This window comes from Engraulis encrasicolus, chromosome 2 (assembly GCF_034702125.1).
Source record: "Engraulis encrasicolus isolate BLACKSEA-1 chromosome 2, IST_EnEncr_1.0, whole genome shotgun sequence".
In the NCBI taxonomy this organism is placed as follows: domain Eukaryota; kingdom Metazoa; phylum Chordata; class Actinopteri; order Clupeiformes; family Engraulidae; genus Engraulis; species Engraulis encrasicolus.
Genome location: NC_085858.1, coordinates 51,806,928 through 51,822,793, shown reverse-complemented (window position 1 = coordinate 51,822,793; position 15,866 = coordinate 51,806,928). Strand labels below are relative to the sequence as shown.

The window sequence follows — 15,866 nt, the reverse complement described above, 5'->3', positions numbered from 1 at the left end:
TCCACCTGCTGCTGTAGCTGCTGTTGCTTCCACCACCAACCACCACCCTCGCCGAAGAAGACATGGAGAACCAAGGCAGCAGCCCCAGCAGCACTCAGTGCCTGAGCCCCGACTGAAGAAGGGCCGCCAAGAGGGGGGTGTGGGGAGAGGGGGTGTGGGGGTGCCGGAAGGAAGGAAGGAAGGAAGGAAGGAAGGAGGGGAAAGGAGGCCACTGCGAGCAAGCAGTGGTGGTTGGTGGGGATTTTTTTTCCCTCACCCTATTTTTTCGAAGAGGAAACGGAGGTGGGCAGCCAACACCAGGCTGTCTCCCCTCTCTCCTCTGGCCCTAACGCACCGGCACACTGAGGCGATCACTCAGCCTGAACATGCGGCGCTTCCTGCGCAGCCAGAAGGGCCGCTTCTCGCTCCGCCAGAGCCGCTCGGGCTCCACCCGGGGCTACCGGAGCGCCTCCAAAGACTTCTGTGAGTCCTCTCCCCCGCCATCACCCTACTTCAGCGGTATACCAAACGGATCAATTTCTATTCTTATATATGTGGTTTTATGTCGTCTAGGTGCAATTTGCATGTAGCTTGAAGCACTTGCTGCTAGAGGTGTGTGTATTGTAAATGGAAGTGGACTTGATGGTGTGGGTTGGGTTTACCTGATGTGGAAAGGTGGTCAGTGCTGTTCTCTATGCTGTGCTGTGCCTTGCTGCCTTTTATGTGTCTAACATGCAGTCAGTTGTGACTTACTAATAATTGTTCTCCACTGTGCAATAAAAAAGTTCTGTTATTCACTTCACTTCATGGTGTGCAATGGAACCAACGAGTCGGTTCTCAGGCATGCAGAGACGAGTGGGATGTGATGGAGGGCATCTTCATTTCCATCTCAGCTCTTGCAATTCCGCAATCAACGTGTTAAACTGTGGTGGCATATTTGAGCCTATTTTAGTGTTATAGCATGACCTGATTTAAATTCAAATGAGGAAGCTGCTACTTTGAAACCCTGGTTGTGGTACTCAGGGAAGAAGCCTTTGATGGGCACTGAGAGAGTGCACTGAGTTTGTACAGAAATACTTCGTTTGTTTTAGTGTCAGTGTTTTTTGCTGGTATGTTTTTGGAACAGCCTGGTAGGGTTGCAGAAATAGTTTTCTAATTCATGCACTGCACACTCGTCACGGAATATGCTATAGCGGTATGATGGTAGCCTATAGCCTACAGATTTTGTGTACATGCTCCAAACTAAAGAGTCCACAGTTTCTCTTGAATGTGTACATGTACGTCTCAATTGTATTCTGTGCCAGGGTTATATGTCCATAATTGCCTTAGCCCTCCAGTATATTTGTGTGGGGCGTTAGGGACGCAGGGTGTCTGCTAGTGCTTTGACAGAATGAGGAGAGAGGCACCTGCAGTGAGAGAAGAACAAGGCCAGCAGCAGTCCTGAACAGCACGGTTACTCAGAAACCTTCAAGTAATGCAGAATACTGTTTTTTCCCCCAAATAAATCTCTTCATACAGCAGGATTGGGTATTAGAACCCAGGATGGTTGTTATGGTTCCAATCCATCTTTTGCATGAGTTGTATGGTAAGTGTACTTGATCAGACCTGTATTACGTCATCAGTCGTTGTCCTCAGCCATGGTTCATGTGTTGATGACGTCTTAATGTTTTGGTTTGTCTTCAATTCATTTGTATATTTTTTCGGTGTCGGATTTGTAAAAAAGCTAATATTTTGTTTCCTGTGTGCTTTTTCGGGTTTGTATGTGTGTGTGTCTGTGGGCCTGCTGATGTCATGGTTTGTGTTGCATGTCTGTGTTTTGTGTGTATCTGTGTTGCTGTGTGTCTGTGCCTCTGTGTGTTATGTGTTTGTCTGTACCCTCATCTACACAGCCTTGAGCATGATGCCGCCATCTAACCAGGGGTGGCCGGAGGACTTTGGCTTCCGGCTGGGCGGGGACGGGCCGAGCTACATCCTGTCGGTGGTGGAGGGCAGCAGTGCCCACATGGCCGGTCTGCAGCCAGGGGACCAGGTGCTGGAGGTGGACGGCCAGAACGTGTCCACGCTCAGCCCCCCTGCCCTGGTGGCCATGGCCAAGACCATCAAGACCGTGCCGCCCAGCATAGGGGTGGTGTCCCGAATCGAACAGGTGACAACCCATTGATGAGTATTTTTTTCAATTTTTGGGGGGGTTTTACGCCTTTACTATTCATACAGGACAGGGAGAGAGAGAGAGACAGGACTCAAACCCAAGTCCCCAGTGCATTAGCTTTAACCTTTTCCAATTTGATATGAGAGGTGAATTTAGCATTGATATAGAACTCTGTTTGAGAGGAGTTACCCCCATTGTGTTACAAGATAAAACTTCTCTCTGAAGAGCAGCAGCAAGACTGTTCGTGTGCCTGGGCTTTTCCAATTCCATGTAATTGCAATCAGAGCATTGAGATCTGTTCATGTGAAATAGGCCTACAACACGGAACAAAATGTTACTGTGATGAGTTACCAAATGTAATACTAGATGAAGCTTCTCAATCAGGCTTTGATGTTATTTTCGTACTTCTACTAAATAACAATTCAAGTTTGAGTTGAAAAAAATCTGTTTTGCACAAGTGCAGACTCCTTCTTCTAACGTTTTTCGCCCTCTCAAGTGAATGGCTTGGCGGGTGACTATTTAAGAATTAAATAGTTCCTTTAAGTTGATGTGAAAATGCTCATTAAAAGCCCGTTACTCTAGAGAGAGAACTGGCTCACCTCTGGGGGCTTACATCCTGGGCTGGGCGGCTCATTCATATTAATAAGGTCCCCCCAAAAATAGAATGGTTGCCTAATGATTTTAAGGACATCCAGCTAGATTTGAGGCCTGTAAGATCACTGCTGCATTGCATTCCTTATGAGCAATGCTGAGGAGAATGTCATTCTCACTTGCTATCAGACTGTTGACAGATAAATGATTCCCCACTGTAGTGATCTCATCAAATATCTTCTTTAATGAGTTGAAAATAACTTACTGGTAGATTCCAAATCCATTGACAGCTTATTTCACAATGAGAAATGAAACAGTGTTGTGAAGGGGCCTTTTGTTATCGAAGTAATTACAGCAGATGGTGCCATCAAACTGACTTGTTACTGTAAATATTTCCCCGGGTTCTCTGCACTGATTAGAGCTGTTGTGACTGATATCTGGAGGTGCAACCAATCCATTTTGGCAGTTTTGCCTCAGGCATGCCCCTATCTCTTCTTCTGAAAGCATAATGACACCTGTCTTTAATCTTCCTCTTTTCCTGGCACTGACAGAGTAGGTTAGTTGCAGTGTATTAGCATGATGAGACAAAGACAACAACACAATCAGTCAAGAACAGGAACTTGCACTACAGAGAACTGAACACACACAACTAATGAAAAGGGCAGGGAAGCTGATGGGGGGGGGGGGACAGGGCCCCCAAATTAGGTCCTCATTACATTGTATGTATTGGATCGGGGGCCCTTTCAAATGACTTTGCCCCGGGCCTGTCAAAAGCTGCCAGTGGCCCTGAAAGAGGGTAATAATAAATGCAATACAGAATGTGGGGAAGAATCAATTTCATAAGGCCTAAATAAAAAGTATTATTAATAGTGCCCCTACAAAAGTATTGTGAATAGATAGGCCTATGGTGCAGTAAACCCATTGAATGAACACATGAACATACAAATACCACCTTATATGTGTCTTCTCCCTGCTTTTCCCAAAGATTGACATCATCCCAGGCCCTGATGGCCGTTTTGGCTTCACCATAGTAGGGGACAGTCCGCTGCTGGTGGAGGACTGCTTGCCCAGTTCCCCGGCGGGCCGCTGCGGACTCCGCGCGGGCGACTACGTGATGGAGGTGAATGGGCTACCGGTGAAGCAGCATGAGATGGCTGCGGCCATGATCAAAGCTTCGCAGGGCCGCACGCTGCGCCTGGGCGTCCTCAGCATCAACCGCTGGCAGCGCCGCTCGGTTAGCGCTAGCATGAAGGAGGCAGCGGCTGCGGCAGCAGCAGCAGCGACCAAGAACAGCGGAGGTGGTGGTGGTAACTTGATGGGGACCCCTGGTAGTGCCTCTGGCACCTCGCCCATCAGTCCGCACCAGAGTGGGGAGAGTGTGCGCCAGGACCGCAAACACAAAGCACAGGAATTTAATAAGAAGGTTAGTTCTCCATTATTGAGTTATTTTCTTACATAGCCTACATTAATTACATCACATAATACAGAGCATAGTTCATGGGATATTTGACATGCCCCAACCGCACTCTTTGACGACAGACACATTTGGTCCTACTATAGTTGAAGAATGAAATCTGAACATCTTGCAAGCTGCACATTTTTGTGTTGACATAGTAGTTAGCCATTAAATTGCAATGCAATTGCAGATCATGCTAATAAAGCAAATGCTCTTCAGGAAGAACAGAGCAATAGACACAATGAGTGCCTTCCAATATGCAGACTTCCATCCTCCTCTTGTGCTTGTGGCATGTTGCTGACGCCCCGCCTCCATGGAGAAAACAATGAAGTTTCCCCGCTGTCAGCCAAAACAGGGGACTGTTCTTCATTCACCATCCCAAATGCAAGTGGGGAAATTACATTAGAATTGTGCAAATTGCAAGATATTTAATTATTTTTTTTGTCGTCGGGGACGTCATCATAAGGTCACAAGCAAGCAAGTGAGCAAGGAAGGACGGAAGCCTGCATATTGGAATGTACCCAATGAGATATCTGGGGTGCGTCTGGTTGAAAATAGTTGATGTGCCAATGTCACTTAAATGCCACTAAGAACCAAAGCCATATTTGGGCGTCTGTGAGACATCACACTGTCTCGCCCAACCTACCCCACAGGTGGAGGAGATCCTGGGGGACGAGCCGGAGGTGAAGGAGCGTCTGTTTGATGTGCTGAAGCAGTATGCCACCGAGAGGGACGTGGAGAACCTGGCCTACCTCCTTCCGGAGATCCTCATCACCGAGGAGCATCAGCAGCTGATTGACAGTGTCAGGTAGGCTATGTGTTTGGGTCCTACACTACTACAAGTTGCTATGGATGACAATATCAGGTAGGTGTATAGTATATAGTATATAGTATAGTGTACAGGGCAGTCATGGGTAAGCGGCTAGGGCGTCAGACTTGTAGCCCAAAGGTTGCCGGTTCGACTCCCGACCCGCTAGGTTGAAGGGGGGAGTAATTAACCAGTGCTCTCCCCCATACTCCTCCATGAATGAGGTACCCTGAGCATGGTACTGTCCTGCCGCATTGCTCCCTTGGGGCGCCATTGAGGGCTGCTCCCTTGCACAGGTGAGACATAAATGCAATTTTGTTGTGTGCAGTGTTCACTTGTGTGCTGGGGAGTGCGATGTCACAGTGACAATGGGAGTTGGAGTTTCCAAATGGGGCTTTCACTAGTTATCAACTGTAATGGCAATCCATGGTATCCTGGTGTTATGGCCTGCCCGTGGTGCAGTGCTTCAAAGCACTACTGGGCACGTTGCCGGGCTAATGGTAGCTTATTTTGGTGCAGAGGCCCATTTTAACAGATCAAACGTATTTCTTTTATGGGTTGATCAGAGGTCAGAGAACATTCGAAGGTACACACACATGTAAGTGAGCTCCTTGTGATGAGTCGTTCTTTTGGGTTGAATTGTCAGTGGCCTGTGAGAGGAGTTTTGATTTGGTTTGTAGTATTAGAATGATTTGGAAAGAAGATAGTAGTGATTTTTAGTGTGGTATTGATTTCACTTTATTCATTTAGTTGCCCATGAGATTTTGGGTTGTTTTGAGATCATTTCAGGTGAACAGCAGGTGATAAATGCAATGGATCAGATGCCGAGAAGCAGGCAGACATGATTTAGTCATGGGCCTTTCTATGGGGGGCTATCTAGAGTGTAACCTTCACAGAGATAGTCTTTCAGTGACAATAGTGGCTGACAGTTTTGTCATAATTGGGATATCTTGTGAATATTTTACTGGGTTGGCACCAGCTGTTGGCATGGTTTGCCGTGTGTTGGATGGATGAAAAACACAGGAGTTTTGATTGGTAGGTCTTTAAAGATCGCCTCTCAACGTAATTTAATTAACATTGCCGTGTTCCCAATTGTTATTGAATGTGTTACGCGTTGGTCCTGTTTTAAAAAACGTTCTGGTTGCTTTGTTTCAAGACGTTTTTGCAAGCTGGCAAGGTGGCTTGTGGAGAAACGAGAGAGTGTTCCGTGTTTCTCGTGGAAATGCGTCTCTGATTGGCTCACTCCTCCTGCTCTCAAAGAAACGCGTCTCTGATTGGCTCAGTCCTCCAGCCTTGGGAGAGAATGTAATGGGAAACAGAGTCGCCACTTCCCCGGATGGTACTGCACTATAGGGGCGCCAACGGAGGCGTGCAGGCTCCATTCAGGGCTGTGCTCTTTCGACAGCGACCCCTAGGCGAGCCTGTAGGCACGGAGCAACCGAGTGAGCAGGCTTTATGTATGAGGCTATTGTGCTGTGTGTGACCTGAGAGTAGCAACCAGCTGATAGCTAAGCTAAGCTATGTTTCGGACCACCAGACGTTGCTTGTTTTGAAAACAAGCAGAAAAAAATTACTCGACATGTTTTTAGATAAATGGGTCGATATAAACCTTTGTGGGCAACGCCTTCTTTCGACGTGACGAAACACAGAAAGGCTTTCGTGATTCGCTCGTTTCTCTGCATTATTGATGTAAATTGGGAAACACCGGGAAACACAGCCAGGAGAGTTGACGCACCGCTATGAGAGCCTTGCAAGTGAGTTTAACCCTCTACTGCATAGGGTTGCCATATGGCAACCGTTAACTTTTTCCAGTTTTTCTAGTAGATGGTACACTATAACCTATATATTTAGACTTATTTGTGATAAGACAGCCTTTTACTTTGAAACCAAAACAACTTTTCAGGTCACATGATTAAGAAATAAGCACAGGAAGCCCTTTTTCATCACCTACTTTGGTGTGTGGAGGTCATCGCTCAAGGCCTCCATAAACCAAGGTATTACCAACATTTCAGCCCAAAATATTGTTATAAAAAAATAAAAACACTATCTGTAATATGTAAACTGTTATTTTTCATCATTAAAACAACTTAAGTTGCAAAGGTTTTTTTGTAAAATGGTAAAATGTTATGGTTGCCATATGGCAACTTCATGCAGTTATGGAACAACATTTTGGCCATTCACCCCAATCAACCCCATTGGAATGACTTAGAATTAGAGTAGAATGAGGCTATTTTTACAGATATTTCTTATAATTCTTGTACCAAATGAATAATTTGTACTTATATTTGTAATTTTAGACATGTTCAATGTAAAAATGCATTGTACATGTTTGCAAATAGGTGTAAACAACCTTTTCGGAAGCTTTTTTGTAAATGTGTGTACATGTCTATGGGCCGAATTGTTGACCATATTTTGCTATCTTACCAAAAATAATTTCACTAAATACTAAAAATATATATTTTAATTTATGTAATTTAATGAGTTTTAACATTTGGAAAGTAGTATATTGGAGTTTTATCAAGGAAAAAGTCTCTTTTTGAGGAAAAACCTGATTTTACACAAGATTCCACGACTGCATGAAGTTGCCATATGGCAACCATAAGCTAAAATCTTAATTAAAAATAATTTTATTAAAAAAATTTTGGAAATCTATTATTTAACTCATTTTAACACTAAAAAAGCACTGAAACATTTTTTACATTGTAAATATAATAATTCATGCAGTAGAGGGTTAACTTGGGGTGACCGTCCGATCTTCGAAAGGAGTGAGTAAAACTGAGTTTTATCGGAAGTTGGCCTTTAAGGTGTGCTAGTGCTTTGATGTGTGTGAGCTGTGAATTTTTTTTAAAACACTGACGGATGATGATAGGACAAGAGATGTTTCAAATCCGAGTCCACCCCTTTTGTTGTGCATGGTCTGTGTGGTTTGTCTCTGGGTGTAGCAATATTTTATATCTAGCTCTCTCCCTGTGTTCTCAATGGCAGCGGCGGTGTTGAAGTCAATGCTCATCGAGATGTGTTAATTGCAAAGTATTGAATGGAGTTTGACTTTCTATTTTTTTTCTTTCTGTAGTAGCCAATTGCCTCTTCATTTCTGCTGACTTGGCAGAGTGTACATACAAGGAGCTGGCTGAATTGATTTTGAGTCCTGGGACAACAATAACTATTGTTCTTAATGAGCCACCTGCACGCAATGGTTCTCAGTCAGAACTGAACCCCCCTCTGCTGTTCGTACGTAGTGAGCTCCCTCAATTGTGTTTTACACCTACAATGGGGAAAGTAACAATGGGGAAGTGCAAAAAGAGACACACACTGCATCCTAATTGGGAGAGAAGAAAAAAAATCCTGAGAGCAGGGATGAAAAATGTCCTCGCTTTTTCGTTGTGTAAAATGTATATATAGAGGATGCCTAAAGGCATACACTAGGTGGTCTTTGATCAGTAGCCTGTCACACACGAGAACTTCCACGTCGAAGGAGGAGGGCTGTGTTTTGAAGTCACCCTCCTTAGATATCATGCTTGCGCACACACAACAGAGCCCAAATGAGGGTTTGTGTGTGTGTGTGTGTGTGTGTGTGTGTGTGTGTGTGTGTGTGTGTGTGTGTGTGTGTGTGTGTGTGTGTGTGTGTGTGTGTGTGTGTGTGTGTGTGTGTGTGTGCGTGCGCGCGCGCGAGAGCTGTGTCCCCTGAGAATAGCCAGATGCTTTCTTCTCCGCACTGATTGGAAAAGTAGCAAAACAAACACTTGTGCTCACATATCCAGCACCAGCCATTACACCACCAACACCACCAGCCCCATACTACCTTCCCTCCTCCCCTCCTTATCTGCTGTGCCTCTGTCATTTGTCCAATATTTTTCCCTTTCCCTCGTTTTCCCCCCCAACTATGTTTCCCCTCCCGCCTCTCTCCCTCTTTCTCTGAGGCATATGTGCATCATTGAGTTGTTTAATCATAAGCCCCCTCCTCCTCTTCCTCCTCCTTCGTCTTCTCTGTTGCTGTGCCTGGATGCCCAGTCTGCTGCTGTGGTGTCCAAGCCTGTTACACATGTGATATGTTTTTGTGGAGTGTAAGTGCTCTACCTCTTTTCTCTCTAGCCTTACAATCCCCCCTCTCTGTCTCTGTATACCCCTCCAGCCCCTCCTTCTTTGGTTCTTTTGGCATCTTTGCCTTACACCACATGTAATGCACGCTGTAAATGTGTGGTGACCTTATTCAACCTATAGGACTATGAGGGACATCAGTGATGAGTTGTCTGAGGTGAGTTGCTCTGTGTTCCTGAGTGTTTCTTTTCTCAGCTTTTCATTTTGTTGGCTACCCTTGAAATACCGGCTATTGGACTTATGACTGTATGTTGTGTATTGAAAGTTGGTTTGCATCATGTTTTCAGCTCTCTCATGTGTAGGTTTGATTGATGTATTTGATGGGTGCAATGTGTATTTACTGCACATATGAGTGCTTGGCTCAGGTTTTTGCTGCTTTAGCAATGGCGTCAGTGGACTTTTTGTTTCAGATGATAGAGCAGTTTGCATGTAGTGGAGTTTTTGCACAAATGTGTTGGCTTATTACTTTTATATGGTGCCTAATTTGTTGTTCGTTGTTGGGAGTTTGGTGTTATCGCGCGATAATGCGCAAGTGTCATTTGACACTTAAAATATGCTGCATGTGTGCTGCATGAAATTCCGCACGTCACAAATGGTCTGGTCGTCTTGAACTGTCATCAATGTAGTAAAAACTGAATAAATTAAAACTATAATTATTGATCTATTTAAGTAGATGTGTAATGTTTTGTCACACGTATGAACTAAAAGCTTTCTCACTTATCCAACAAATCAATTATTAAATAATAAATATTACATATTAATTCACTTAAAATCAAGAAGGCTTCGTGACCCCACAGCCCTCTTTGGTGACCCATGGGGATCATGTCAATGGCCATGTACGGGGGGCCCGACCACCATGTTGGGTACCACTGCTCTAAGCTACTTTATAGTACATACATAGTAGAGATGTACAGGATCCAAGATCCGGTTCCGGATCCTGCAGGATAATAGGGTTTTCAAGACTATCCGGATCCGGCAGGATCTTAAGCAGTGGATCCGGTATCCGGCAGTTACCTAAAAATCAGGATCTGGGACATCTCTACTTTTTACGTAGCCTAGAATTTTCAGTCAGTCCATGCAGCGAAGCGGCCAATGAGTCTTAAAAATAGTTTGCGCAGCGTAATAAAAAGGGCCCACATGTGTGAGTTGGCTATGTGTTTCAACCCTTTCGTAGGGTCCGGTATCCGGTTCCGGATCCGGCAGGATCTTAAGCAGTGGATCCGGTATCCGGCAGGATCCTAAAAATCAGGATCCGGTGCATCTCTAATACATAGTCTTTGCAATTGCATAGTCCACTATTTACTGCTACTCTTGTTAGTGCTGGTCTGTCTCCCATTATTGGCATCACCCAAATGATGTACGCAGTTAAGTAGAAGCACTTGTATGCCATTTACTGGATATGTTGGGTGTCTGATAGCACGTAAGCTACGTTGGTGGAGCCATGCTGATAGTGGAGATGTGGATGAGTTAATGGATTGGATGAAGCTCTTAGTCCCTAGAGCGCTACTTATTGGGATTTTGCCATGCAAAGTGTTCATCTGTGGTGTTCATGTTTTATTCAAACACTATGAAGTATCTATCATTTGTGTTTCTTTAATCACTCTCCTCAAGTTCTCTGCACTTTTAGTTTCACTTCCTTAGTGCTCCTGTGTAACATCTGTTTTCTGGCTGCCATTTTGATGCCTCTCAGCTCATGTCCTGGTACTGCTGTTTTTTTATGCCAGCAAAATGGTTCCCCTCCTCTTGTCGCCTCACGTGCGGGTGCTGGTGGCACACTTAAGCTCTCAACGTGATGTTCCAGCTCTGAACTCCACTCGGACACCAGGGGAAAGGGCTTTTTTTTGGGAGGGTGTGTGCGTGCGTGTGTACGTGGTGCGTGCGTGCGTGCGTGTGTGTGAATGTATGTGTGCGTGTGCGTGTGCGTGTGCGTGTGCGTGTGCGTGTGCGTGTGCGTGTGTGCGTGTGCGTGTGTGTGTGTGTGGAGAGGTGGAGGCTTGCAGTGGAGCTATGATGGTGCTGCAGCCAAGTCCGGTGCCCAGTGCACAATGACCCATTTGTGTATACTCCCTCATGCCTGCATGGCTGTCTGCTGCTGTCATGGCTCCCCATCTGTCAATGCCCAGATGTGGTCATCTTACCTTGGCACACGGGTGAGGTGCATTTGCATCATGCTCTGTAACATCTTGAAGGGAGTATGTAGAGATACACTCTGCAAAGTTTATAGTCAAGGTAAAGTCTTTTTGAGTTTTATTGTAGAGAGAGCTGTGGAATTTGCTTATCTGTGTGAACAATCACAGAAAAAAACACTTAGTAGAGTAGAGTAGAGTAGAGTAGAGAAGAGTAGAATACTTTTATTAATCCAAAGGGAAATTAAGGTGTCTGACAGCTTACATAGATACACAAATACAAAATGTACACAAAGTCTAATACAAATACACAAAGACCTAATAGACGTTCTTGCACATTGTAGTAAACATAGCAACTTAATGAGTTGTTTCAATTTTACTGCAGCCAATAAAACAACAGGACAACGGTCCATTTAACAGTACTTTTAAAAGTCACAGCATGTGACCCCTAACTGTGGTTCATCCCTCATCATAGTCAAAGATTGGATTTGTTAGACCTTATTCTGGAACCATTTCTTCTCTGCCAGTTTAGGTGCCAGGGGAAGTCTTCTGTGTCTGTAGGATCATCTGCAGTCAGGCTATTTAACAGCCCTCCTATGGGCCTTTGTCTTAGCCTAGTGTGGGGGGAAAGTAAAAAAAAAGCAGAGTTAATTTAACACTATTCAGATAATTCATGGTCCCATTTGATCTTAGTGTTAAATTAAAGTCTTTGGGTGTTGAATTAACACTGTGAAAGCACATCAACTCTAAACCAGTGTTAACGTTAACTCTCTAAGTGTTAATTGAACACTCACCATTGAATTAACACCGAATCAATCGGGACCATGTCTTCTCCGAGCAGTGTCGAAGCAACACTGTTAATTTTATCGTGAAGAGCTGATAATAGAGATAGCGATAGATAGTAAGATGAAGAGAAGTGTCTGCGATGGTGCTAGAAATGGAAGCCCCGGTGCGTTCCGTCATACGTGCCAGATGATTAGCCACAGGGTCTCAGGGGATTCAGCCTGGTTGGATTTGCCAACCAGCGCCACTCCCAAAGTAGCACAGCACTAATGAAGTGAAGTTAATGACCGCAATTATGTGTGGATGATAGAACAGTTGCTTGTTATTATTATTATTATTATGTTTGTGAAAGCCGGTAGCTTTTACCAGAAGCTGGGATAATTATGATGAAAGGCATTTATGCAGTAGCCTACGTGTTGTAAAATTATCAACGGCTCATTTCCTGTCTTGACTGTGAAAAGAGAAAAACAAACTTGATTTGCAATTCCCAGGGATTACAGCATTTCACAAGGTGTGTTCAAAAGTACATGTACAAATTGCCAATTAAAAAGTGTAGTAGACAATTAAAAACTTAATAAAGTGAACAGTTAATAATAGAAAGCAGCAAACTGGCAGTTTATCAACTCAAGTCTTTTCACCTTCAGGACATTAGTTAAGGATATAATTTAGTTGCATTAATGGAGAGGAGAGTATAAAAACCATACTGTTCATGATATGCAAATGATGTTGACATGAACATTTGGTTTGTCTCTGATGAGACAAGGAACAAGTTATTAGACAAAAGAATATGGAAAATATAAAGACTATGATGTTCAACCCATTTCAGCCGCTAAGAAAATGCCTTAAAGTAGTTACATTTTGTGGATTAGGTACTGCAGGTATACCATACCCCTATTTGATAGGACAGTGAAGAGCAGACATCCAATGAAGGGAGAGAGAGATGGGGCAAGACCAGGAAATGACCCAAGCTGGACTCGAACCTGAGTTCATGGGCAGTGAACCTGCATATGGTACGCCGGCATGTTACGCGTGCTGCGCCACAGCTATGTACCACCGCCATCTTGGTCTTAGCTATTCGAGGGCTGTCCGTCCCACTGCCACTCATCAGTGCAGCTGGCAAATTAGCGAAGAGTGTCCTCTCCAGGCCACCTGAAACCTGACCAGCCTGCCACTGCTGCCACAGCCACCGCTACTGACGCTGCTGCGCTCACTGTCCTCGCAAGAGAAAGTGAAAAAAAATCTGCTGAATTACCCCCAGTGGATGCTCTCTATTTTTACACAGCCTACTTCCTTTAACCGCTGCGCCTCTCCCGCTTTTGTGACGCGCATCTGAAAAAGTTGTGCGAAAAAAATCAAGCGCGTGGTGTGAAAGTCGGGGTGGAAATGAAAAGTGGTGGTGGTGGTTTGAAGTAGGGGGTGGTTGTTGTTGTGGCGGGTTGTGGTGGCAGGTTTCAGATTCACAGAGATTCTCTGTATTCCTCTATACTTTTTTGTGCTACAAACAACAAAAATAACTGATTAGGTTATTCAAGAACCTGGATTTCAGTCAACGACTCCAAAGATTCTGGCCTTGTGTTTTGTGGAGACAGGCTGTGGATTGGATACGAAAGGGGAGTTTTGTCATGATTTAAAACTGTGCGAGGAGGAGCACAGTGTGCAGTGTCCTGGTGACTCGGAGCTGACCAAGTGATTCCAGCGTCCCTCAGTGTCCAGGGAGAGATGCCGATGTGCAGCATGCGGGATGTGGCGGCGGCCGCCTCGGCTGCAGTGCGGAACGTGAGAGGATGCTGCAGGGGTAGTACCTACTCGGTGCTGTCGTCTCCACTGCTGGCCCCCCTCAGGCTGCCCCTCTATCACCTGTCAGTCATCCTCCCTCCCTCCCGCACGTGTGGAGTGCGGCGCTGGAGGAGCCTCTGACCGAGCCAGGGAGCAAGCGAGCGAGCCCCTCTGTGTGTTGATGATGCTGCTGCTGGTGACGGCTCCGCATGGCCACCATGCTCTCTGAGATCCAGAGAGGGACCCCCTCCTCCATTACCTTTTGATCTTTCTTACACTCGTCTTTTTTGTTTTCTTCCAACTGCTCTTTTTTGTCCTTATTTATTTCATTTTCTTCCCACTCTTCTTTTTTCATTCCATCCTTCCATCATTTTCCCCTTCTTTGACTTTTTTTTCTTTCCTCTTCTGCCACAAATTCATCAGTTGATTTTGCTTTTTTACTCCTTCTTTCAAACACCTTTTTCTTTCTTTCTTTCTTTCTTTCTTTCTTTCTTTCTTCCTTTTTTTTTTCTTTCTTTCTTTCTTTTCCTCTCCCTCTGCCTGTTCATTCTGAGGTGGCAGTAGAGGCAGCAGCTCCCTCCCTCCTGCTAGGAGTACTCAGCACCGCTCTCTCGCTCGCTCGTCTGTCAGGAGAGCCGAGAGCAGATCTGAACTTAGCCCTCCTGGGCTCCAGCAGCCCCGCTTCCCACTGAAGTGTGCTCCCTCCTGGCGGCTAGCAAGCTGAGTGACTGTGCACTGACTGAAGTGTCAGGGTTTTATTTTTATTATTTTTTCTTCTTCTGCTCTTTCATGGAGGGATGATCTGAGGCTCCTAAAGTGCTGGTAGCTTTTCAGGCAGAGCTTGATCCAGACTTTCTCGTTTGTGGATGTTTTGGATATGGGAGTTTTTTCTCCTCACATCCTCTCTTCTGTTTGCGCGCGCTCCTGAATAATCAATAATTCAGGCGTTGATGGGGACTCAAAGGGGTTTTGAAAGCGACGGTGGAGATAGACTCTCTGCCACCACATAGTTCCAGGGCCAGCCGGCGTGCAGCAGACAGACACACGGGGGAGAGCCATGGGGAGGGACAGGAGGTTCTCCAAGCACTTTCGGTAAGGTGGACCACTTATGAGGCTTATGTCGTTTGTCTTTGTCGATTACTGCTTGCATCAGGGTACTGCTCCGACTGGGGGGAGGACGGGGATGGGAGGGGAAGTGGGTGGGCAGGTGTGGGAATTAGGGGAAGAGGGGGTGATTAATTGGGTTGCTGCGTGCCCCTTATGTCAGGTCTATTAGAACTATATTAGGGGTGCCGGGTGTGTTAGAGCTGTCAGTTCTCAGAGGAATCGGTATTTTTTGTAATTGTTGGCCTAATATTTTGATTGCTTTAGTGATCTGCATACTTGTGTTAATACTGTACATGTAATCATGCAATGCTGTAACAATGAATGACTAATTCCGTACATTTAATTGCTGTCCAGAACAGATTTTATCTTCACAGTTTTATGCATTTACACATTGTATGGTTGTCTGTGTTGTCTTAAACATTAACAAATATAATGATTTAAAATAAGTCACTGTCCCCAGTACGTACGTCCTCTATTAATTATTCTTTTTCTTATTTGTGTTAATGTGTGTGGGATGCTTATTTTTTATTTCCCATTTACATTAGCATTCTGGTTGAATTTCGGCGTGTCTACCTTAATCCATCTACTGTATGTATTTTTTGTTGTCTCTAAACTGTAGGAAGAGCTGATTATGGGTTGTTTTGAGAAAGACAGACAGGTCATTGTGTTGTTTTTGTGTGGGACGACTGCTAATGATGAGACTATGATCGTCGTCATGTCACCACAGCTTTTGTTCACGGGGAGGCATTGGTCCCGATATAGCATGATGCATCCCCTGCCTGCGTTGTGTGAGTCCACAGCAAGCTGTCACTCTCAGTCCGACTAACTCTTTGTCATCCTTCTCACACACCTTTACATATGTGCATGTGCACACGCGCGCACACACACACACACACACACACACACACACACACACACACACACACACACACACACACACACACACACACACACACACACACACACACACACACTGTCTCTCTGTCTGTCTGT

General features: G+C 45.0%; 1 protein-coding gene across 1 annotated transcript in view; it reads left to right on the top strand.

Moving 5' to 3' along the window:
- Positions 1-365: 365 nt before the first annotated feature.
- The window catches only part of grid2ipa (glutamate receptor, ionotropic, delta 2 (Grid2) interacting protein, a), a 50,174-nt gene continuing 34,673 nt past the window's right edge, over positions 366-15,866 (top strand). The window contains 6 exon segments of the mRNA XM_063218581.1: positions 366-462; positions 1,583-1,586; positions 1,876-2,125; positions 3,705-3,983; positions 4,086-4,142; positions 4,829-4,983. Coding sequence (XP_063074651.1) covers positions 366-462; positions 1,583-1,586; positions 1,876-2,125; positions 3,705-3,983; positions 4,086-4,142; positions 4,829-4,983 — 842 coding nt within the window.